Here is a 23,342-nt window from a genome sequence, read left to right on the forward strand (position 1 = left end):
GAAGCACTAGATCCTCTTTTTTTCCTTCTGAATTTTTGCATTCAGTTTTGGACCATATCTTTGGAAAAGGAACTTGGAAAGTTTACCGCTTTCTGCTCCTCTGAAGAGCAACTTCAAAACTACAGTTTAAACAGAAAGAGAAAAAGAGCATATATATGCATAAATATAAATATGTATGGTCCATCTCCCTTCTCTATCTCTCTGTGTGCATGTGTGCGCATGCGTATCAGGCCTACATTTATATATCACAACAGGATGTACTGCAATTTGTTATCGCTCTGGGAATATGTAGCTCAAAAGCACTGATTTCTGGCTAGGACTACAGCCTTGCCCTTTCCCCACAAAACAGCAGACAGTGAACTGAAGCAACCATGACACAATGTTAAAGATATGTCAATCAGTAGAACCCCAGCTCACTGCAGTTTTCTAAATCTCTCTTTGAAAATCATTCTGACGTGTGTCTGTAAGTTTCATTTTATTCTTTTTACCAAAAAAAAGAAAAAGCACATGTAGTTTGGTGAACATTTCCCCACAAGATAAGTATGAATTGTTCAAATTTCAGAAACATACACACTTTTCTTTCACAAGGAATTGAGTTTGATGGGGAACATGGCAAAGGAAGGGAAACAGAAGAGAAGAGGAAAATCCATTTCTCTTACAACAAAATTCAACGCTAATGGATGGAATTCATTGAAATTGTTAGTTTCACTCTAAACACTGAATCTTCACAGGTTCTCCAAGACAAACTTGCAGTAGCCTCATTCATAGCCTTTTTTATTTTATTTTAAACATTTTTCTAACAGCTTTGAAGGTAGGAATCCTCCCAAGGTTTCCTACCTTCAGCAATAAAATGCAGATAATAAGATTTAGATAATTAACACTCCCCCACCCCGAAAATCAGAAAAAATAATGCACACCAGCATACAGCAGACCCTACAGAGCAATTGCAGCTCTAGCCCAGTCTGTAAAAGATTTTCGGGGAAGGCCAAACAATTTGCCTTACTAAGATTTCTGAAAATATTGCTGCCATGTAATTAATGCTCTGCAAGTCTGTCTATTGCAAAACCTCCATTCTTTCTTTCACTTTGCAGGACTTCTGTGCCTTTAAGCAAAGGAAAAATTGGCAACTCGACAAGGGAGGTCATTTCTTCATGCTAGGAAAGACTACCTGCTGAATGTGCATCTTTCTGATCATTGTTCTTGCCACAAAAGCCCAGCCTTAAAAGAAGGGGTCAATATGGCAAAAAGCCATTGTGATGAGTCTCAATGCTTTTTGCCTCCAGTCAGCCCAATCATTTAAATACTTTTCTCAAAAAATACATCCAAATCATTTTTTTACATTACATTTTTTACAGAAGCTATACATTGATCCAGAAGGTAAAGATCTGATAAGTTATTTACAAATATGAATGCAGTTCTATTCCCTCACACCCAGAGACCTCTGCAAAACATTTGTCAATAAATACATTGGCTTCTTCTTTGTGCTGGAAGGTACACAATACTACAGTTTTACAGCTAAATTCTGCTCTTCTCACACCTGTGGTGGCAAAGCTCTATATTGCTCAGGCTAGTTTTGTACATCAAACAGCAGAACATTCACACCCAGAAGAAACTGGGTCAAGTCAAAGGAGGGACATCTTCAAACAGATATTTAATTGGGCAGGAGGCTACTTTTCAGCAGCACAGTGTGTGCATGAGAGACTGGACCTGATCGATTGCCTGGCATCCAGAGCCAGGCCACCCAGAAGCAGGGTGAGACACCTGCATCAGGCGGCAGAGTGGGAGGGGTGGCTGCTCCTCGCCAAGAGGGCTCACTGCCACCACCTCCGGACAGAGCTCTGGGGAGCCACAGCAGCTGTTCTTGTTGGGAAAACTCAGATACATCCTGGCAGAAAAGCGTTGCCTATGTGCCTTGGTGTTATACAATGCCTGTACCCCTTTCTCAGGAAGCACCCAAAGATTCCAAGCCAGGTTACTGTTTGGCAATTATTGTCACTTTAAGAAGGGGGACCCGATCGCTTCCCAAGAAGCTGCCAGGGCTATTTTGCTGATCAGCAAGAACTGATAAGGCTGCCATGTTAACTGCATTGCAATCATCTTTATTTGCATGCCAAGACTCACCATAATCCCTGTGCCTCAGTGATCGTTATGCTAATATCCTGCAACCAAATGCCATTGCACTGAGCCCCCTCTGCAGACCTCTCACCTTCTTCTGGCTGTGTTCATTTCATTTTGTCATCAACTGCCCCACTGCTGGGCCCATGTGACTCAAAACCTATAAAATACATTGCATATGTTCTAAAAGCTTGTAGCTGGCGGTGTGGACCAGTCCCCTGTAGCAGGCTGTCATAAGTAACTGCAGGGGGCCTGGGTGATCTCTCCAATAAAAAGGCTGGGGTTCAAGGTGATTCAATCTTCCCTGCAGGTCCTGGTAATTCATTCTCACTATTAGTAAAGAGACTGACATTCTCCAGTGGTGGCATTTGCCACAGTGAGAGGGGCCAGTGGGCCTTTCAGCACAGCTGCCTGTCATTTTCCTTCCCTCATCATGTACAGTCAGAAGCAGTGTCTGCGGAGCGCCTGAGAGAGCCTCACACCTCCTCTTACAAATCCCAGGCAGTTTACTTTTGGAAGCAAGTTTTCATGCGTACTCTCCAGACTTAAAGCATGAACCAGAATGCAGTTGTACTCCAAAGTCTGCATACTTCTGAACACTGCACTCAAGCTTATCAGCTAAAAATGTGTACAATAAATATGTACATTTGCACACAGAATGCATACATATTAGGGGTAAGTGTACACTGAATCATTACTATGAGAGGAAATGCATCTATTTAAGAACTGTGCATAAGAATATATATATGGAGAAATGTGTATAGAAAGTGCACATGATAAAAATTACTTTCTCAAACTGAAGCAGAAAATCACAGCCAGAGAAGAACTAAATGAAGGTGATTTTGACAGATCACACCCATTCCTGTTTTCAACTTGTAAGTTTATCACATGTTACTCTCACTGGAAGAGGGAAAGCAAGAACCAACACACAGCGGGGTGAATAAACAAACCACAACTTCCCTAGCCACATTTCCAGTTGGCTTGCAATGCCACAGCAGGGAGGAGTTTTGACCTGCCCATTCTGGCAAAGCCCAGGAAGAAAGTTTGGAGAGTGAAAACTCAGACAGGACGACGACCCCTTCTGGGCTTGAAGGTGAACCCTATTCCATTGACACCAAACCATATCCTGGAAGTTGAGGGAAATAATCAAGAATCTCACCAGTGTTCCCAGCTAAATTCCTCCTTCATGCAGCCCCAAATGCCAGCCCAGAACCTGTTACGTGTGGAGCAAAAAAATCCTCCAAGGACCAAGGCCAAGCGATAAACGAAAGCAGCCTTCTCTCCATGACGGAGTAGGAAAATTCCACCCTCAAGTGCCAGCACATGCCGCTGGCAGAGAAGGGGCAGCTTCTGTGCCCAGCTCAGCCCACTGCAACTAGCAAAGCTGAGAGACTCCCAAGCGCCTTTTCACTCCCTGAGACAGAGCACCGGCTGCTGCCCGACTGATGACTGATATTCCATGTACTTCCATGACTAATATTCTATTTCCACCCGAGGGCACTGCAGTATATTGATTTGGGAAAACACCTGCACATGCCCACACACTAATGCCATGACAGCAGCAGAGGCTGGATGTCAGCTGCTTTGTTCGGGATGGAGCGAAGGGATGCTGCAGCGAGTGCCCTCACAAAGAGCGTGACACCACTATGGGGTTCTCCCATTCCTATAGGACAAAACCACATGGCAGATTCTATTCATGCTCTTGTCGCAGTGTTCCCTGTTCAAAACCTATAGACACCTCTATCATTAAGCAGATACAGAGGTCAACAAATGTTGCATGTACTGCAGTTCTCTTGCCTACATATGTGAGGATGTGGCACCAGGTGCCTCTCATGCCACAGGTAGAAAGTTACAATTGTGAAGTCTTAAGTCCTTGTCCTTCCCTCTCAACAGGATAGTACATGACTGCCACCCTTAGAAATAATGGATGCCATGGGCTGGGACTAAGCAGCTGGGCCAAGACCCAGTGGCTTAGTCCACACTCAGCATGGAGAAACCTTACCCTTCAAAATGGCAAGCAGCCTAGACGGAGGGAGAAACAGCCCTTCGTTACAATGATAGGGCAGTATTTTAAGGCTTTTAGTTTGTTGTTTCCATAAATCTTAATATATTATGGAAACTGAACAGCAGATGCTTAGCAGGCCTCTGAATGGTGTTCGAAAAAATTCTATAGCATCTTCAACTTCATCCAGAAAATAATTTTGAGGGTGAGAGAGAAACTTGTATGGTAGAAATATATTCATTTTGAATTGGGACCAGCAGTGCAAGTCCACTGAAATGGCCACGGCTGCAGTAGCTTTATGCAATAAGCATTAGCAAGTCTCAGACCTTTTTTCCCCCCCAGCTGTAGTGCCTCTAGCTAAGGACTCCTATCAGAGGGCTTTACATGCTACCAGTCCTGGAGAGTGGCTGCACAACTTGTCTCTGCGCATGTACAGACCTCTTGCCTCATGGGTAGACAGTTTACTGGTCCAGCTCTGCTATCAGCATATAGGAAGCTTCTTACATGTTTCCATGCCAGTAAATGCTCCATTTTCTGTACATCAGGCTGCTCTTGAAAGAAGAAAAGTGCCACTAAAGAAACAAAGCAGGCACTCCTTTTTTAATACCACCATAGCACCAGAGCTACTTATCCCTACATATTGAAGGCTACAGAACAAGAAAGAAAATGTGCAGGTCTGTTCTCTCCTGCATCAAGTTTCTTTTCATATTTTTGATGCTATAATTTACCACTTTAAAAATCTGAAACCTGCCTTTCAGCCCAAATAGACCTCCAACATGTCATATAAATATCTAGACAGATAAATAAATGGTAAGGCCTTTACATACCATTCTGTACATGAACCTTGTCAGCATCCACCCTCCGAACTCCTTCATCTCTTATTCAGCAGAATTACATACCTGAATTTCATGCGACCAAGGTGCATGGTATGCTTTGTGTTCTCAGTTCTCCTCATTGCATTTAACAGACACAAGCAGGGAGGCTGGTGGATTCTCCCTACCAACAGACACGGTTGCTCACATGTAAGCATGTAGGAACACTGTAGGCAAGGATATATGCTTTGGCATGTTGCAGATTTCAAACAAATGCTTGGAGAACAGCCCACATGCATGAAAAGGGTGCTTGTGTTTGCCTTATGTTTTAATTAGGCATGGCGGTATATCAACAGGTGCTTGGACTTGAGTTGCTACTGTGCATGGATCACAGTCTTGAACCTGGACCAAGCTGCATGAAAGGGAAGTGTGTTTTTATCCAAAATGAAGGTGACAGTGAAAAATTAAACTTCACTAACATACTTAAGGGTGTAACCTTATATTACCTTAGGTGTAAGTCATACTGACTTAGAGGAACTTCTGAGTAACCATGTACCAAATTGGATGTGTCAGTGTATTGCCTCATTGAGGGGGAAAATGTAGACCTATTTGGGCATGATACAAAATGCTTACCTTAATATGAAATCAGGGAGGAGGGCAGAGATGTTCCTCTCCATATAGGTGTTATGAATGAGGATGGGTGAAAAAGGCACTCTGAAAAACTTGTTTAATCAAGCCGTGCTTCTCTCAGTTGAATGCAGACCCAGACACAATTTGCAGTTTTAAAAGGTTGTGTTGCTAGCTTGTAATGCACCTCATGAAAGAAAATTGGCAAGCATTTGAAGAACAGACTGGGAAAGCTGTGCACATTTCTAAAACACACATTAACAGGCTTTTTTGTCAGTAGGGGCAAGCCAACAAAAGTGTGTACATTTGAGAACTAGGCACAAAGACGAAGTGCAGAGAGACCCACATGGAGCAAGCTTGGGAGTGAAAAAAATGCAAAACACAAGGCCACTGAGCTCCATGCACCTGCTCCTTCTTAAGACCTTGGAAAAGCAGCTGACATGGCTGATTCCACATCAGCTGTGAAGACAAGGGTGGATGCCTGAGCCTGGATCCCCAGATCCAAGGTCCGAATTCTTTTCTGAGTCAGAACCAGGAATCTCAAAATCCCATGACCTCCAAATGCTGTCTAGGAGATGAAGGGTTGCTTTCCTAGTCAACTTCCCCCTGCATACGATTGCAGACTACCTGGAGAATTGTTTTCTTGGAAGTGAGGTAAGATCATATAAACTTGGCAGCTGCCCTCAAAAGCAGAATATTGGACAAGATGGACCTTTGGCCTGATTCAGAAAACCATTGCAACATGTATCAGGAAAAAAGAGCCTTCTCACACTTCAGAAAGAGGGCTAGTTTGCTAGTTTGTGGTATCTGGAATCTCCCCCCCCCCCCCGGAATATTTCTAGAGTTTCATAGTTCATCGGATGGTAACCATGAGAGGGGAATGCATAGCCTAGAAACCCAAGAAGCATGTGAAGGTGAAGATGTCTCCCACTCACGAGCTTTAATCCTGAAATGTATCTCCCTTGAGTTGCTCAAGAATTAGGTTCCTGCCTCTCCTGTTTTCTGGCTATACAATATCTTATATTCACACTATGGCTGAATGCAAGCTGGGACCAGTGAGCAACTGACCCACGTGTGGTTGGATGATTTTGTATCACTTTGCAAGCAGTATGTCAAAGGGACTACTGTGCCAGCCTGGTTTCAGAAGATTTTTAATCTGTTCCTTACACATGGACATTTCCCTTCAGAGCTACCACCCTTCCCCCGCCCCAATTTCCCAGAACAACAGCTGGGGCAGCGCATTCAGAGAAGGTCTTGGGCAGCCAGTGATTCAGCATTCATGAAATGTTGTAACTGAGGGACCCAAACAAAATTGCCTTGCCTTCGCACTATGACAAGTTACCCCACGATTTTTTCAGTTTTTCTTGCCATGAAAATCCAATGGGGGTGGAGGGGGAGAGACACAAGAACAGTTCAACAATTCCCCATTGTGGGGTGTCCCCTCAACAAGGATAGCATAAAAAGCCTTTTAAAAACAGTGGGGCTAAGGTGTCCCCACTGCTGCTATCGAGAATACACACACCACATAACTGTTAGAAAATTTCTCCAACACCTGGAGAATTTTATCAGGCCATTCCCACCAAACTTTTCCTCACAGAAATAAATGAAGAAACACCAGCCTTCACTTAAACTCACTTCAGATATTAGTACTGAGTACCATTAGCATAAATATGGGTATAACTTCCTTCAAGTACCATGGCCACTTCAGTTAAATAGGAGTGTGTTTTGTTGTGTGGTGTAGTAGTTAAGAATGTGGGTCTGAGACTCAGCCATGGAGTTCTCTGGATGCCTTTGAGCCAGTCACAGGCTCTCAGCCCAACCTACCTCACAGGGTTGTTGCTTTGAGGATAAGATTGAAAAGAGAAGATAAATTGTGTAAGCTGCACTAAGTTCCTTGGAAAAAAGGATGATATTAACACAATGAAGACTTTGTATTCTTTTTGGCACCAGCTTTTATTTACCCACTAAAAGCTGATTAGGTTTTAAAATTTCATTACTGGCTGCTATACTTCATTTTTAGCCTGCTTTTATTGTAAGACCATGCCAAGACAGTAGTTGTCAAACAGTATACAAAACCAATAAATAAATATTAAGTTGATCAAATAATAAATCTTAATATATACCTACCTTTCTGGTATTAGCTCTCTCTAGGATATAGCTTAGAAACTCTTTCAGATACCAGGACCTATATGTGTGCATTCTTCTTAATATAGCTTTTCCAGGATAGAGTTTCAGCAGTTAGCTATCAAGCACTTAACTTCCTCCATCTGGGTAAAAGGCTAATTGAGCTTGCTAAATGGCTCCCATGCATTCACTAGGAATATACACAAAGATCTAATTCTGCTGGGACTTAGCCAAACTTTATTGTTACAGATAACAATGTTAACCCTTCATGACTCTTTAACAAATGGCACAGTATAGAAGTGTTACGATAAATAAATAGCAACTTTCTGCCATGCAAGTTTCAGTTTGGTAGGCAGGCAAAAAAAGGACAGGGCTCCCATACATTTAATTGTTACAGAGAAAAAGGAATTTCAGCAGGTACACTTGCCCTGCAAGCGACACCTTTGCAAAGACATCTTCTCTGTACAAGTATCCAAAATGCTGAATCCCCTACCTTTAGCATCTGGTTACAGCACCTTATGAAGGTTGCCTGTTTTTAAAGGCAAGTCTGCTTCTGCAGGTGATGATGCATGGTGACATAAAGTCGCTTCCACAGGTATTCTGGCCCAGAAAGTCTTCAGCCACCGCACCCCAAGTCAGTTAAGCAACTACCTGCCACCCCCGGAGAAATGTTGAGATACTTGCTCTGCTGAAAGTGGCCAATGCTACCCATGCTAGTTTTACAGGAGAGTAATTATCCTGCGCAAGTGGCTGAGCACATGTGCGGAGGGCAGAGAATAGTCAGCCTAGCACAGCATTTACATTTTATTGGTTTGTTTTTGCAGCCCAAAAGAAGCTGCTGCCCAGTAATTACAGGGCTACCAGATTCATATTTTTGGAGTGAACTGGAAGAAGAATTTTACCAGATGAGTGGTTATGCATATAAAGAGGTATATAGGAAACTCTACTGAATACAGTAGGAATTGCTTTTGAGAAAATATACATTCAGTTATGCTGGAAGACTCAAATTGACGCTTGTTTGCCTCTGTCATGATTTTCTAGGTAGCTTCAACCTCACCTCCCCCTATTTGCAATATAGGGATAGCACTGACCTACCTTATAGGGTTATTTGAGTCCTACAAAATGATATAAATGCACCATTTTCACTTCAGAACTAATATTTTATTAGTTATTTAAAACATTATAATATATACATGTAACTATTATTTTAAATCTTAGCTTACACATACTAAACTAAACTGGCCCTACTATTTCTGTTGACAATCCTGCAAGTAGGACCCAGCCCATTTGACAATCTTGCTCACTGGCACATCCTTATACAGACAGCTGAGACAATAATTTGTGTGTTTACAACTACAGAAAAACAAAGTTGGCATATCAAAGGAAATAAGAGAGATGGAGGAGAAGGAAATGTATTCTACTTGTGGTTGGAAAACATGCACAGCTTAACTTTGGCATCATGATTTCCATAAGTTGTGTTAGTTTGCAGGCAGCAGGCTGTGTGGCTTGCAAAGAATTGGAACACTGAAATTTGAACACTGAAATCCCCAGAGGAGGAGGTTTGGGGGTTCATTCTGCTGCTCCAATGGGGCCGGTTCTTTTTTTTATGCTGTCAGACTAGGAAACCATTTCTCAGCTGACAGAATTTGACAGCTACCACCAGCGAGATGATAAGCACAGCTGGGAACAGCCCAAGGTGTGTTGATGGAGAGAAGTGATGGCAAAATTGGAGCTCTTGCTCCATCCCATGTAGGTAAACCAACCCAAAGGAGAAATGATGGACATTGTCCTCCACTGCACCAGAAGGCGTCTAGGGAGGCTCTGAGACACACAGCACCTGGAGTGCTGTCCCATGCCGTGGGGCTGATTTCAGTGGGAGTGCTGGCGTTTTGCCTCCCTGGAGAGCTTTCCCACACACCGATAAGAAAGAATGGTGAGAAAAACAGAAGCTTCAGGGGACCTTTGGAGAGGGAAGGCAAGAGCCATCCTTGGGGGAAGGGCATTCCTTTCAGACCCACTTCCCGATTCTGCTCCCAGAGCTTCTTTTTCCCATGCCCAAGAAACTGATGGAGCCACGAGTTCCTATGGGAGCAGGAGAAAGAAGTTCTGTGGCTAGGCTGGCCAGTGGGGTGGAAAGCACTGGCCTCTCAGGTCTTGTGATCTGGCGGGGAGGGATAGGCTTGCCTTTGCCCTTCCCCGTTGGCACTGGGGTTTTGAGAGCCAACCAGGAGGTAGTTTACTCAGAGCAGGCTATGCTTGTCTGCCTGATTCTGCTTGGAAAAATGGGGCAATGGCTGGAAAAACGGAGCAAGGCTGTTTGTCTTCATAAGCAGAGCCTTACTGTTTCCTGAGCTTATCCTGAATTCCAGCTTCCAGTCCTCAGTCTCAAAGCCACTCTGAGCTTTTCCTCTTAGTCTTGCGGTCATCTGTGGTGTGGCTGGACAACTGGAAGAAAATATTTCCTAGAGGTGGTTTCAGAACAGGATGTTTCCTTCTCAGTTGGCTCTTTTCCTTGAACATTTTCTGGCAAATCACTTTGATATAACCTGTTGGTTACTAGGAGTAGCTTCTCAATATGCAGTGAGGAGCTACTCGTCTCTTCAAATGCAGTATCCATCATAGCCTGAGACAATAGAGATATCCACATCTGAAGCCGCATTTAGAGCCTTAGCTTAATTTCTGCTGCACAAAAGCGACTCCTAGAAATCTGCATCCAATACCAGAAAACAATAGCAGCAGCAATAATTAACAGCGAGATAACTATGCCCACTTAACTTTCAGCCTCACACGCATTACCGAATTGTATTCCTTATAATAAATCGGTAGGGCAAGTCAGCATCATTACAGTCCATATAGCAGAGGAGAAGGCTGAGAATGAGAGAGGGGGATTTGCCTAGGCCAGCTGTTGTGTTAAGGGAGAAGATAAAATCTGAGCCGTGGACTGTGCGATCAGCAGTTCAGTTTCCTTGATGCTGCTTTCCATAAGAGTGGTCATTGGTGCCTCTTTCTAGAACAACGGCCCTGGCAGGAGCCACCTGAGTCAAAGGAATATCTAGTAGACCCCACTGGAGGGTACAGATCACTTCTGCTGCAGAGAAGTGCATCTCTGATTATAACTGCAGATAGAGAGAATGTGTGCAAACACAGAAGAAGACACAGGAGCAATAGGAAGCCCTGTCTTGTCTTGTCTTGTCTTGTCTTGTCTTGTCTTGTCTTGTCTTGTTTTTAAATATTGCTTTATTCAAGCCTTGTCTTTCCTCTAATGTTTTCAATCAACCATTGGACAGCACAGAATTTTGAACCTGAATGCAAAAATTGCTATTCTGAGAGCTGCTGTTTTCCACACAAGCACCAATATAATTTGAGAGCCAGTGTGGTGTGGTGGCTAAGGAAGGCCTGGGACTCCGGAGATCTGGATTCTAGTCCCTGCTCGGCCATGGAGCTCACTGGGTGGCTTTGGGCCAGTCACAGACTCTCAGCCCAACCTACCTCACAGGGTTGCTGTTAGGATAAGACTGAGAGGAGGTGGCAAAATACGTAAGTCTCCTTGAGTTCCTGGAAAGGAAAAAAGGTGGAATATAAACATAACAAATTAATAAATAAGCAAATACATCTAGTGTCACAATATGACTTTCAATTTTATCTCCTGCAAGTGATATAATGTGACCTTAAGCACATGGCAGAACTCAGTTCTCTGAGCACAATATTTCTGATGCTACATTATATTTCTGGGGCTGAATGCATGCAACCCAGAATTTCCTCTGATCTGCTTTGGAGTACAGCTCCCATAATCCCTGATCATTGGCCACGTTCTCTGGGGCATATGGGAGTTGACATCTGGAGGCCACCAGGGTACCTACCTCTGCTGTACTAACATCCTTCACCCTGGGTAGACTTTTTTTTTTTTTTTAATCTCAGGGCGGCTGTGTCATCTTCACCATTATTTCCCAGATTCCAGTCTTCCTGGTAGTTAAAATTGTGATTGATCAGCAGGGCAGAGCCAATCTGAAACACTTTGCTGCCTCAGGAAATGACAAATGCACCCCTACACACACACACAAAATACAACACAACACAACTAACTCAAAATGTATCACACAAAAATCCAGCCAAGTTATGTTGGCACACACAGCAGAAAATGCCACAGGTGCCTCTCCCTTATTCCTGGCAGTGAAAATTGGGTAATAACTCATCTCTCTAGTAGTCTGATGCCTTCCATGGCAGACATTACTGTCTGAGATAGCTACTTCCCTCTACTTAAGGGTAGGCCAGCCCCATTTGGCAGGTTCTGCAATTGTGGAATTTCCATTTTGGAACTAAGCTTGGGAGAAAAGTGAACCATTCCCAAGCAGGAATCTGAATTGCTCAGCCCCATTCAGAATGAAGCTGAAGGAAATTCCCCCACTGCAGCTGTGTGGAAGAAACCATAGAAGGCATTGAAATGGGGACTTCTGCAAGTGTATCTGGACTGCAGATCCTCAGGCTGGGCATGAGGATTTGAACTTTTGAAGGATCCACCATGAAACAAAATGCAATGTAGTGGTTAGAGCATTGAAGCAGGACTTGGGAGTTCTGGTTCTAATTCCCACTCAGTCATGAAGCTCATTCAGTGACCTTGGGCCAGTCATTCATTCTCAGCCTACCCTACTTCACAGGATGTTTATAGTGAGGAAAAGAGCAGTGGAGGAGGTTGATGCAAGCCACTTTGGGTTCTTCTTCAGAGGAAACGAGGTGGGAAATAAATGCACTTTAATAATTCAAAAACGTAATGAAATAACCTCTGCAGCTGGAGGGAGTAGCAAGTCAGGGAGAAGGGCAGGCAGCTTCCTCTCTATGGTGTTAGTTTTCTGGGCCAGCCCTACTATAAAGCAGGGTGGACCGGTTACCTTGGGCAGCAGATTCTGGGAGGCAGCAGCAAGTTGGTCAGGAGATAGGTCTGTGCCGAGCTGGTACCCACTAAGACTTTAGGTATGGGGGAGATGACTACCCCATTGGCAGTACTCAACAAATCAACTACCTGTCTGGCCAGTTTTTCAACATAGAAAGGGTGCCATGTAAGTTTCGTTCTTTCTTTCTTTCTTTCTTTCTTTCTTTCTTTCTTTCTTTCTTTCTTTCGTTTGTTCGTTCTTTCTTTCGTTCTTTCCTTCCTTCCTTCCTTCCTTCCTCGTCTTCTTCGTCGCCATCGTCGTCGTCTTCTTCTTGAAGCACAGTGTTTTGCCTTCTCAATTCCTACAGCTGTAGTCCTAAGGTTATAGGATAAGGAGAGGCATCATCACATTTCTTTTTTTAGAATGAGTGGCAATCTACACTTTGCATATCTGCTTTGTATATTATCAGCTGCCTTTTGGGTTAGAAGTGTGTGCTTTAAAGGAAGCAACAACAATGGATAGACAATTACCTCAGATTAATAGCATGTGTTATTGTGGTATGAATAAATCCATTTACAGGGATGCTGAGGAAATAGCCCTGATATTCGCTAGAACAAAGGTTCATTCCCCCCAGGTATGTGTACTAAAGTTCATAGACCCTGAGGAACCCTGTTAGGAAAATCTATGACACAACAAAATGGAATTTGCTTATGTTTTCCTTAGAGCAGTCTCCCTCAACCTCATGCCCTCCAATTATTTGCTAGGGCAGACAAGGAATTATAGACCAACACATACAGAAGGTATTGGGTTGGAGAAGGCTGTCTTTGAACATGAGAACTTCTGCAGTGCCCATTTCCTTGCAAAGAAGCCCTTGTCTGCACAGTGTGGATGATCCCCAGGTAAATATATTTTTTTTTTATTTTTTATATTGCAATTTATATCCTGCCTTTTTCCTACAAAGGGCTCAAGGCAGCTTACGTCATTCTCCTCCTCCATCTTATCTCCACAACAGCAACCCTGTGAGGTAGGTTGGGCTGGGAGTCTGTGACTGGCCCAAAGTCACCCAGTTGGCTCCATGGCTGAGCGGGGACTCGAACCCAGATCCTCTGAGTCCCAGTCCCACGCTCTCACCACTACACCACACTGGCTCTCCTGCCCCTGAAGAGCAATGATAGCTGAATAATGCACCACAGTGCCCTGCACTGAGCTTTCCTTTCTTTGGTTGGGGAACTGGGATTGCACGAAGCAACCATGTTACGGCGCTAGAAAATTGTTCCTGACTTGAACTAGTAATGCTGGCCCCAGCTCTCTGCCCTTTGTACCAATGTGTCTCTTGTTCCTGAGAATTCTGAAGAACCCGTACCTTTTTCTGCTATCCGGGATGGTTTGGATTCCTACCTCTAAGCCAGAGCAATAACCTGGCTGCTCTCCAAGTTTGGGAAATCAACTTTGGGGAGGAGATAAAGGGGTGTGGAGAGACTAGGGTGGCCAGAATATGATGATTCCAGCCTCCTTCCCTCCCCTTCCTATACTCCCCAGCTTGATGATTAAAATAACCATGGAGCAGTAAGGCAGAGTGGAATGGGCAGCAGGTGAACCCTAACCCTTACCTCACAACCCAGGCACCCCCCTGGTTTAGGGGCATAGCACACCCTGACTGGATTGCACCCTCAGTGAGAAGCTGCATCAACCTCACTGGCTTCCACACGTCTGAAATGTGCAAGGGAAGACGATGTTGGCTGTGCAACTAACTCCTCCCCCTCACAGCATCCAAACACGGGGCATGTACCTGTACACAGGAGCCCTTTTCAGATGTTGTAATGAGCATGTTCCCAGACTACTTAGGGCAATGGCACACAATTTCTTCAGCAGTGCGGAGTGAGGTTCGCATTCCCATGAATGCGTGTACATATGTACATGCCAGTGCTCCTGATACGGGCAGCATTTACTGCACTGCTCACACTGGCACAAAAGATAATTTTTATCAAGATCTCTGTGGGAGGGAATGGAGAGCACTGGGTGGGGATTTTTGTGGTTTGGCACCCATGAGAGGATAAAATAAAGATCTTGGGAGGGGTGGGTGTTGCTCACTCTGAGCTTGATATTAGTGCTTAAAATGAGCACACTAAATTGAGCATCAAGGAAAGTGAGCTTGGAACTGGGGTTCTGTGGCCCTAAGAAAGCACTCTTTGGGGCCAAGTTCTGTTCCAGTAACATCTGCTCCCTAGAGAATCATGTGGTCTCAGGTCACATGATCAAATGGGCCACAACACTCCTGCTGCTGCTTCTGAATTCCAAAACATGTTTTCACTACGAATGGTAGTAGCAGCTCTGTTTCCTAGAAGCAAAAGGACCAACATCTGTTCCATGCTAGAAAGCTCAGCTCAGGCTTTCCACTTTACAGCACAGAGCACAAAAACAAGGAGATGTAAACACATATAGTGCTCAAGAAAGGACACAAACTTCCTTGCTTGAATACAACAGCCTAACAGGATACACACAGCCAGAACCCAGGGTCATCCCAGAGGATGTGTGGTAGGAGAGTCAGGACACAATGGGAAGCACGTTTCCATCCAGTGTGTCTTTGTACTCAGAATTCACTTCCACAAGACTAAAAGAGGATTTCCAATTTAGACGGCTTTAAAGAGGACTGGACAAATTCATGGAGAGGAAGGCTATCAATAGTTACTGCTCCTAATGACTATTTGCTACCTATAGTGACTGTTTCTGTTAGTTTGTACACTGGTTGCAGGGGAACATGGGTAAGAAGGTGCTGTTAGCACTTGTGTCCTGCCCTCAGAGTTTCCTAAGGACAGCTACTTGGCCACTGTGTGAGCAGCTGGGTCAGATAGACTCTGGGTCTGATCCTGCAGCGCTCTTCTTAGGTTCCTATGGAGGTTCTCTTATATTGTCCCATCCCTAATGGATGTGTGCATTATCCATACACTGCTCACTTCTACTCTTACCACTCACTCTGAAATGCAAATAATAACAGATGCATAAGACAGTTTGAGGGACACATGGGATTGGATACAGGTAGTCAAAGAAGGTATAGATAAGTTTTCTGGTGGAGAAAGTTACTTTTCAAGAAGATTCCCCCCCTCTGTTTCAGTGAGTGTTTCACTTGAATGAGTTTGAGCAAGTTTGGGTCCATGAAGCCTACAGGACAAAAAAGAAAAAGAAAAAAGCAGAGACACTGAGCACTTTGATGACTTTTCTTTTTCTCTTTGCCAATTTTATAGAAGTAATAGTCCACAGCTGAGAAGACTGCAAAACCAGAGTTTCTGGCTGTGTGGCTTTGGAAGTATTTGCAATGATTGTAGGCAACCCCATGTTGCAGAGTAAACCTATGTAGGTCTACTCAGAAATAAATCTCATAGAGTTTAAAAACACTTACTCCCCAGTAAGTGTCCATGAGATTGCAGCCTTGAGATCTGTTTCTGGCTGGAGCTTAAACACAGTGATATTCTCAAGCTTGTACATTTTTTTCCTGCATTGAAGAAGCTGGCCAACTTGAATTCATGCTTTTAGTCTGGAATGTTTAATGTGGTATGTAACTGACTGAATGTTTTTCTGCAGTAAAGGCATATATTTTTAATGTAGGCTGCAATCTCATGTACTCTTAAGAGACAATTCCCCTGTAATTGTCACTCTTTCCTTCCACCTTTCTTTTGTTCATTCTTGGTAGCATTTGAGCGGAGGGAGGGGGCACCATTCATTTTGGGTTACATAATTGTGGCTGAAGAAACCTACCCTGACCCCAACCGATGTCAACAATTTTCAACCACTTACTAATATCCCCTATCTGAGCAAGGAGATTGAGCAGGTCGTGGCCAGGAATCTTGTGGCTCTCCTGGAGGAAAATGATTTTCTTGATCCATTTCAATCAGGCTTTAGGCCTGGTTTTGGGACAGAAACTGTCTTGGTCGCCCTGTGGGATGATGCCTGCCAGGAGAAAGACAGCGGGAGTGCAACCCCGTTGAATCTCCTGCACCTTTCAGCAGCTTCCAATACCATCCACCATGGTATCCTTCTAAAGAGGTGGCCTGGATTGGGAGGTAGGGGCACCCCCTTGTGGTGGTTCCACTCCTATCTGGCCCACCATCTTCTGATGGTGCTGCTGGAGGATTTTTGCTCTGCACCATGTGCCTTTGTGCCATGGTGTCCCGCAGGGCTTGTCTCCCATGCTTTTTATCGCCTACATGAAACCACTGGGAGAGGTCATCAGGAGGTCCCGGCTGAACTGCCATCAGTATGCTGATGACACTCAGCTCTACCTCTAATTCTCATCTAATCGAGGTGTGGCAGTGACTGTTCTGAACTGGTGTCTGAGCTCGGTAATGGACTGGATGTGGGCCAATAAGCTGAAACTCAGTCTAGATAGGATGGAGTACTGTTGGTGAGGAGTCCACCTGTTCAGCTGGGGAGCTTTCAGCCTGTCCTGGATGGGGTTCTGCTCCCCCTAAAGAACAAGGCTCTCGGCCTTAGAGTGCTCTGGATCCTGAGTTGTCACTTGGTGCTCAGGTGGACTCGGTATCTAGGAGTGCTTCAGCTGATATATCAGCTGCATCCATGCTTGGATGAGCGGCTCCTTGCCATGGATGCCCACGCACTGGTAACTTCCCGTTTGGACTACTGCAATGTGCTGTATGTGGGGCTGCCTTTGAAGACAGTCCAGGCATTGCAACTTGTTCAAAATCAGGCACTGCACCTGCTAACAAGGACTGGCACTCATGAGCACATCATCCCAGTTCCACACAGGCCCAATTCAGGGTGCTCACAATCACATGCAGAGCCCTAAATGGCTTGGGACCAGGCTATCTGAGGGAGTGCCTCTCTGCATAGACACCCTCCTTGCCAACATCTGAGGCCCTTCTCTGTGTTCCTCCCCAGGTTAAGTGGTGGGGGGGGGGGAAGCTGGCAAGTTGGGGAGTGTTCCATCCCTCAAGAGATTCGGCCGGCATTGCCTCTGTGCTCCTTTAGGCACCCCCTAAAGACTTTTTGCTTCACAGATGCTTTGGAGGATGAATCTGTGGACATGGTTTCAAAGGTTTGTTTTGATGGTTTTAGTTGTTGTTGCCATTTTCATCTATGGGTTTCAATTTTATGGATGTGTATTTTCATTTCATTTCATTGGTTGCATTTCTATGCCACCCTCAGCTAATGCTCTCTGGAGAGTTCACAAGAGGGGATAAAAGCAAACAAATACAATACCGAAAGCATCATTAACACATTTAAAATTAGCTAGGATAGCATTAAAATCCATTAAATGCAAGAAAAAAATCCCCATCCGGGAAGAAAGGAAAAAAGGTCCCTGGATGACTAGAGATGTCTATAATTGTTTTCTATTATTGGTTAATTGCTTGACATTCCCCTTCTCAATTATAATCTAATTATCATCTAGTTATTTATATCATTTAATTTACTTTATTAGTTGCTGTTTATTATTATTATCATCATTGATTTTACTGCTTTTATTGTTATTGCTGTTTTATTGTTTTGTTGCTTTTATTGTGGTTCTGACTGTATATAAATTGCCCAGAGAGCCTATGGGTAATCAGACAGCATATAAATCAAATAAATTTAAAAAAGGAAACAAGAGCAGCAGTTGCCTGAGCTTGTATGGGTTTGGTTTTTTTTAATATGGTCATCTTTCATTTCTAAAATATTTATTTAAAACTTGTTTGGTATTTCTATGCTGCTCCTCTGTTAAAAAAAGGGTTCTAAGAGTAGCTTACAAATAACCAGTGAAAGAAGACATTCTAAAAGACATGGCATGCAAGGTAACAGGAATAGGGAGGGATAAGGAAAGAATTAAAGATGCAATTCTGTACCTACTTATACAGAAGTAAGTCCTACAGCTGTGAGCAGCTCCTGGCTACCCATCCTGGCTGAGGAATGTTTAGCATTCTAAGACTTATTTCTGTCCAAATATTCAAAGAGTAATCCTCTGATGAAGAGCCTCCGGTATTAGAAAATAAAGTGGAAGTTGCTCTGAAAGCACCGGGAAGGAACAAAGCACCCAGAGCAGAGAGGATACAAATGGACGCATTCTGAGCTGCAGAGTCTGACTCAGTCCAAATCCTAGCAAAAATGGGCCAGTGCCTATTTGGAAACATATGGAAAACAAAACACTGGCCCACAGACTGGAAACAATCAAGATATGCATTCCAATGCCCAGGAAAGGAGATGCTAAGGAATGTACCAATTCTGCAAGCAAAGTGCTGCTTGAGGTGATGCCACAAAGTTTACCTTGGATTTGTTGAGAAATGCCTGATGTTCAACCTCTAGTCTGAAAGGGAAAAAGCACTGAAGATCTAATTGCAAATATACATTGGCTACTGGAGTGCACAAAAGAATTTCAGAAGATGATCATGTCTACACTTTGCAGGTTACAGCAAAGCTGTATGGATCATGAAAGGGTGCAAAGGGTTCTGAAGGAGACAGGTGTGCCTCAGCACTTGATGGATCTGAAGTATAACCAGCGTTGCAGACAAGAAGACAGAATATGGAGGTGCAGAATGGTTTCTTCCAGGCAAAGGTGTCAGACAGGGGTGTATTTTATCTCCCTGTCTGTTCAATCTGTACGCAGAACATATGATAAGGAAAGCTGGATTATGATCAGAGGAAGGAGTGAAAACTGACAAAACAGACATCTGTATTTGATGGAAGTCACCATTTTACTGGCCAAAAGCATCAATGAATTGGAATGACTCCTGAGGAAAGTGAAAGAAGAAAGTACACAAGCAGAAGTGCTGCTGAACACTACAAAAATAAAATAAAGCATGACTTCACAAGCAATTGAAATTGAGCCAACACATAGCAAAATCTTTCACAATCAAAAATTCAAAGGGGCGTTGCAGCCAGGAAATCTGAAGGAGACGGAGGCTTGGAATGGCGGCAATGAAGGTAGGAGAAAAGGTCACCGAGTATAAAGATGTTTTGCTGGAGACCAAGGCTGTTTATCATGGAATTTCTCTCAGACTTTGGGCTCTTGCCAGATTTCGAATACTTCTCATGAGATTTCAAGTGAGATGCATGGGGAGGAAGAAGACGGGGAAGGAAGGCAGAGCGGCAGAGCAAATGGCTGCCCCAAGCTCTAATGACAGGCCTGGGCTCCAGCCTTACTAGGCCTTCCCTAACATTGTCTCTGCTTTCCTCTGACCTGAGGAGGCAGAATGCAACCATTGGCTTCTTCCACTCCTTCAGGGGACCTTATAACTTAAAAGCAAAAATGTGAAATCCTATAAGGTGCACTTAGGTAAGTGGTAGATGATTGCAGCTGAAATCAAAGATCATCTTGCCAAGAGAGCCAAGGTGTGCCCTGATTCCAGCTGGCCAGCCAAGTCGGTGTCAGACCAGGAGCAGAATGCTGCCCCATGTAGACCCAGGAACATGAGAGAAGAATGAAGCTTCAGAGGGAAGTGCTCCCATGTGTTCATTTGCAGAGACTGGAGCTGACTGGTTAATAACAGGAAACAATTGACTTTCCCTGGGTGTTGAACTTGTTTTGCCAATGCATCACCTGTTGGGAGTGGTTCACACCCACTCTGGTGAGACTATACCCTCTTAAGTAAAAATACGCTGACTGCATAATAAGTTGGCATCTCTGAGTTGCCAAGGTTTCCAGGCTCACTTCCAGTCTTATTCCCCCATCTTTGTTCTTCATCCATGTATAAATCTGATGACTGCATTGACCTCTTCATGCACTGGTCAATGCATGTTGCACCCTGCAAAGGCTTATGCCACAAAACATTTCTTAGCCATTCATATGCCCACAAAACTTGATGTTGGTCTTACTCGAAAAGGCTGACAGTTCAATCCTATGCATGTCTATTCAGAAGGAAGCCCCACAGATTTCAGTATGGCTTACTTCCACAAAAATGGGTGTAGGATTGCAGCTTAAGCCAATTAACCCTTTGGAAGTTTTCTATCAGGCCTATTTTCCTGCAAGGAATCCAAGGCAGCTTCCATAATCCTCCTCTCCATATTTTATCCTTACAACAGCCTTGTAAGGTAGGGGAAGCTAAGAGTTAGTGACTGGCTGAAGATCCCCCAGCCTGCTTCATGGCTAAACAAGGGCTAGAATCCAGATCTTCTTATTTTAAGCCACAGTTTGTGTATCCTCAGGATTTCTTTGCCTGACATATTTTATTTACACCTAAGCTATCTGGAGTCTTGCCTAAGGAGCCTTGGACCTATGTTCAGTGAGGTCAGTGATTCCAGTGTCAGTGGAGCAGTGTATCCACTCTGGATTTTCTCCTGAGCTTTCTCCATAGGCTTCATCTCTGGTCCCAAACTATGTTTAGCACCTTAACTAGCTCCTTCAAAGTTCAGCTCACTCCCCAGGGTGAATATACCGCCCAATTAACATTGCAGTGGAAGCTGGTGACTTCTGGTCTGCTAGAAACTGTTTTATTGGTCTATCATGGTGAACATTCTTAGCAGCTATCCATAAAACATTGACCTTTTTTTAAACCTTGGTAGAACTGCAGTGCATTAAGATTCACTCATTTTCTTCTATATGAATAAGTGTTTGTCCAGGCATTGCTAATCGGTTTTGCTTGTGAGCTCCTGTTCGAGTAGGAACGGAGGTAAGGATGGGCACTACATCTTCTCCTCTGTACTGCTCTACTGCATTTTTAGAATAGATACATGGCTGAAGGTGTGACTAGTTAAGGCAGGGATAAACGAGCTGTGCCGCTCTAGATGTTGTTGGACTAGAACTTCATCATGGCAGACCATTAGCTACGTGCTGTGTCTGGTGGAAGCTGGAGTCCAACATCTACAGCTTGCTCTGAATTAAAGCAGCAGGGAGATGTAATTAACCTGGTTTACCTACAGCATCTCCAGATGAGTTGCATCACCCCAAGTGGAGTTAAGGAAGAGAATTCTGGCTCATTTAAAAGTCTATGACAAAGTGACAAGCTCCTAATTACTGAAGCATCACTGAAGCTGGTGTTCCAAGGTGAACAGGCCTTGGATCTCAGCCTAAACAGTTCCTCTGCTGCTTCTGATGCCGTTCCATTTCCCTCCAAATAAGGCCCCCATCCACACCCCACCACCCGGCCACAGGCTTTGTGCTCTTCTGACTTTGGTGCAGTTCCTGCCTCCCAGTTCTAAAAGGGAAGCTAAAAACTGCTAGAATTGGTCTTATGGTATTGTAGGTCACACATGGCTGGCCAGCATTAACTTCAAGTGGGCTGGTCATAGCCCCAGTGATATCAGTGAAACCTGAGCTAAGTCACATATGCAAGGGTTGAGCAATCACTTGCTGAGGCTTCCAGTCCTGGCCTCTCATGTGAATGTGGGAACCACCTGAATCCTAATGAACCAACCAGCATCCACAGTGGGCATTTCAGACCAATGAGCCTCTGTCTTCCCAACCTGGTCAGTAAAGGGTTTGCCCCTTTTTACTTCTGATCAAACTTATTCTTGAGAATAAAAATCTTTTTTCCTCTCACCTTGTCCTGTTTGATTGAGCTTGTAGTGTGCCAAGACCAGCCCCCTTAACCAACACACTGCCTGCATTTTGGGCTTCTATGTAATTCACACTTGGCCACAGAAAGACATAGAAACCATGTGCATGTCCACCCTATCTGATGGGGCCTAACCACCTCCCATGGAAGCCCATTCCATAAGCTTGGGGTCATAACTGTAGGAAGTACTCCCTGGCATCCAAATTGAACCTTGGTTCCTTGAGGTTGGTTCTGTTGGAGCACGTTCTGCTGTCCTCTGCAGGGGAGAACAGGTCTCTACCCACCTCCATGTGACACCTCCTCACATACCTGTACGTTGCTAACAGATCCCCTTGGACAGATCCCAGCCTCTTCTGGGATCAGATTCCAGCTAACAGATCCCAGCCTCTTCTCCAGGCTGAAAAGATCCCGTTCCCTCAGTCTCGCCTCATATGACATTCCCTGCAATCCAGCTACAATCCTTGTGGCCTTTCGCTGCACTGACTCTAACCTGGCTATATTCTTCCTGTAATGAGGGGCCCAGAACTGAACACAATACTCCAGTTTTGGGAGCACCAGAGCCATATAGAGTGGTAGTAATACCTCTCTCAATCTGGAAGCCACGCTTCTGGCTATGCAGCAGGGTGGCGTTCACCCTCTTGACCACCAGATCACACTGCTGACTCATGTTTAGCCTGTAGTCAACCAGCACCCCGAGGTCCCTTTCACAAGTGCTGCTCTCCAGCCACTTGTCCCCTAACCTGTACTTATGACACCCATTCCTATGCCCCAAGTGCAAGGCCTTGCACTTATCCACACTGAACACCATCTTGTTGTCTCCTGCCCACTTCCTTCTGGATCTGGAGTACCTGCTCCTCAGTTATGGCCACTGGCCCCATTTTAGTATCGTCTGTGAATTTGATCAGCAGACTGGTCACCCCCTCTTCCATGTTGTTGATGAAAAGATTGAACTATATTGTGGGAGTGAAACTGTTTCCAGGAAAAACAGTAGAAATGAAGTAGGTGTTCAAATGACACACAGATAATGGAAGAAACCCACTGCAGTGAGACCAAAATGTGATTGCCACTATTCCATGGAAAACGAAAGCAGAATTAGTTCCAAGAACCTTATAGCTATTGTAAAGCATATGCTGTTCTTATAAAATTGAGTACTTAAGCGTGACATTTCTGGTTGAGGTCAGAAAAATTAGCATAAAGTTCAATGGATGCCTGTTATTTTACTTTAAATTACTTGCCTCATGCCATTAAAGACCAGATGATTATACTCAATTTAATTAATGCTTGATTTGCTGCATGTATCTGCAAGACCCCTTCA

At 44.2% G+C, this 23,342-nt stretch overlaps 1 protein-coding gene across 36 annotated transcripts in view; it reads left to right on the plus strand.

Annotated features, from left to right (window-relative positions):
- The window catches only part of LOC123019945 (guanine nucleotide-binding protein G(t) subunit alpha-3), a 141,408-nt gene that overhangs the window by 18,337 nt on the left and 99,729 nt on the right, over positions 1 to 23,342 (plus strand). For 2 of the 36 annotated variants that reach the window (XM_044423162.1, XM_044423158.1), the window contains exons 2-3: positions 13,313 to 13,447; positions 18,490 to 19,457. The exons of 27 other annotated variants lie outside the window; for them this stretch is intronic. In XM_044423162.1, coding sequence (XP_044279097.1) covers positions 19,334 to 19,457 — 124 coding nt within the window. In that variant the 5' untranslated portion in view covers positions 13,313 to 13,447; positions 18,490 to 19,333. Of the gene's footprint in view, positions 1 to 13,306; positions 13,448 to 18,394; positions 19,458 to 23,342 lie in introns of those variants that run through there. 7 more of the 36 variants (XM_044423176.1, XM_044423177.1, XM_044423160.1 and 4 more) reach the window with 6 other exon arrangements.

This window comes from Varanus komodoensis, unplaced genomic scaffold (assembly GCF_004798865.1).
Source record: "Varanus komodoensis strain SLA01 unplaced genomic scaffold, ASM479886v1 scaffold13_3, whole genome shotgun sequence".
Classification (NCBI taxonomy): Eukaryota; Metazoa; Chordata; class Lepidosauria; order Squamata; family Varanidae; genus Varanus; species Varanus komodoensis.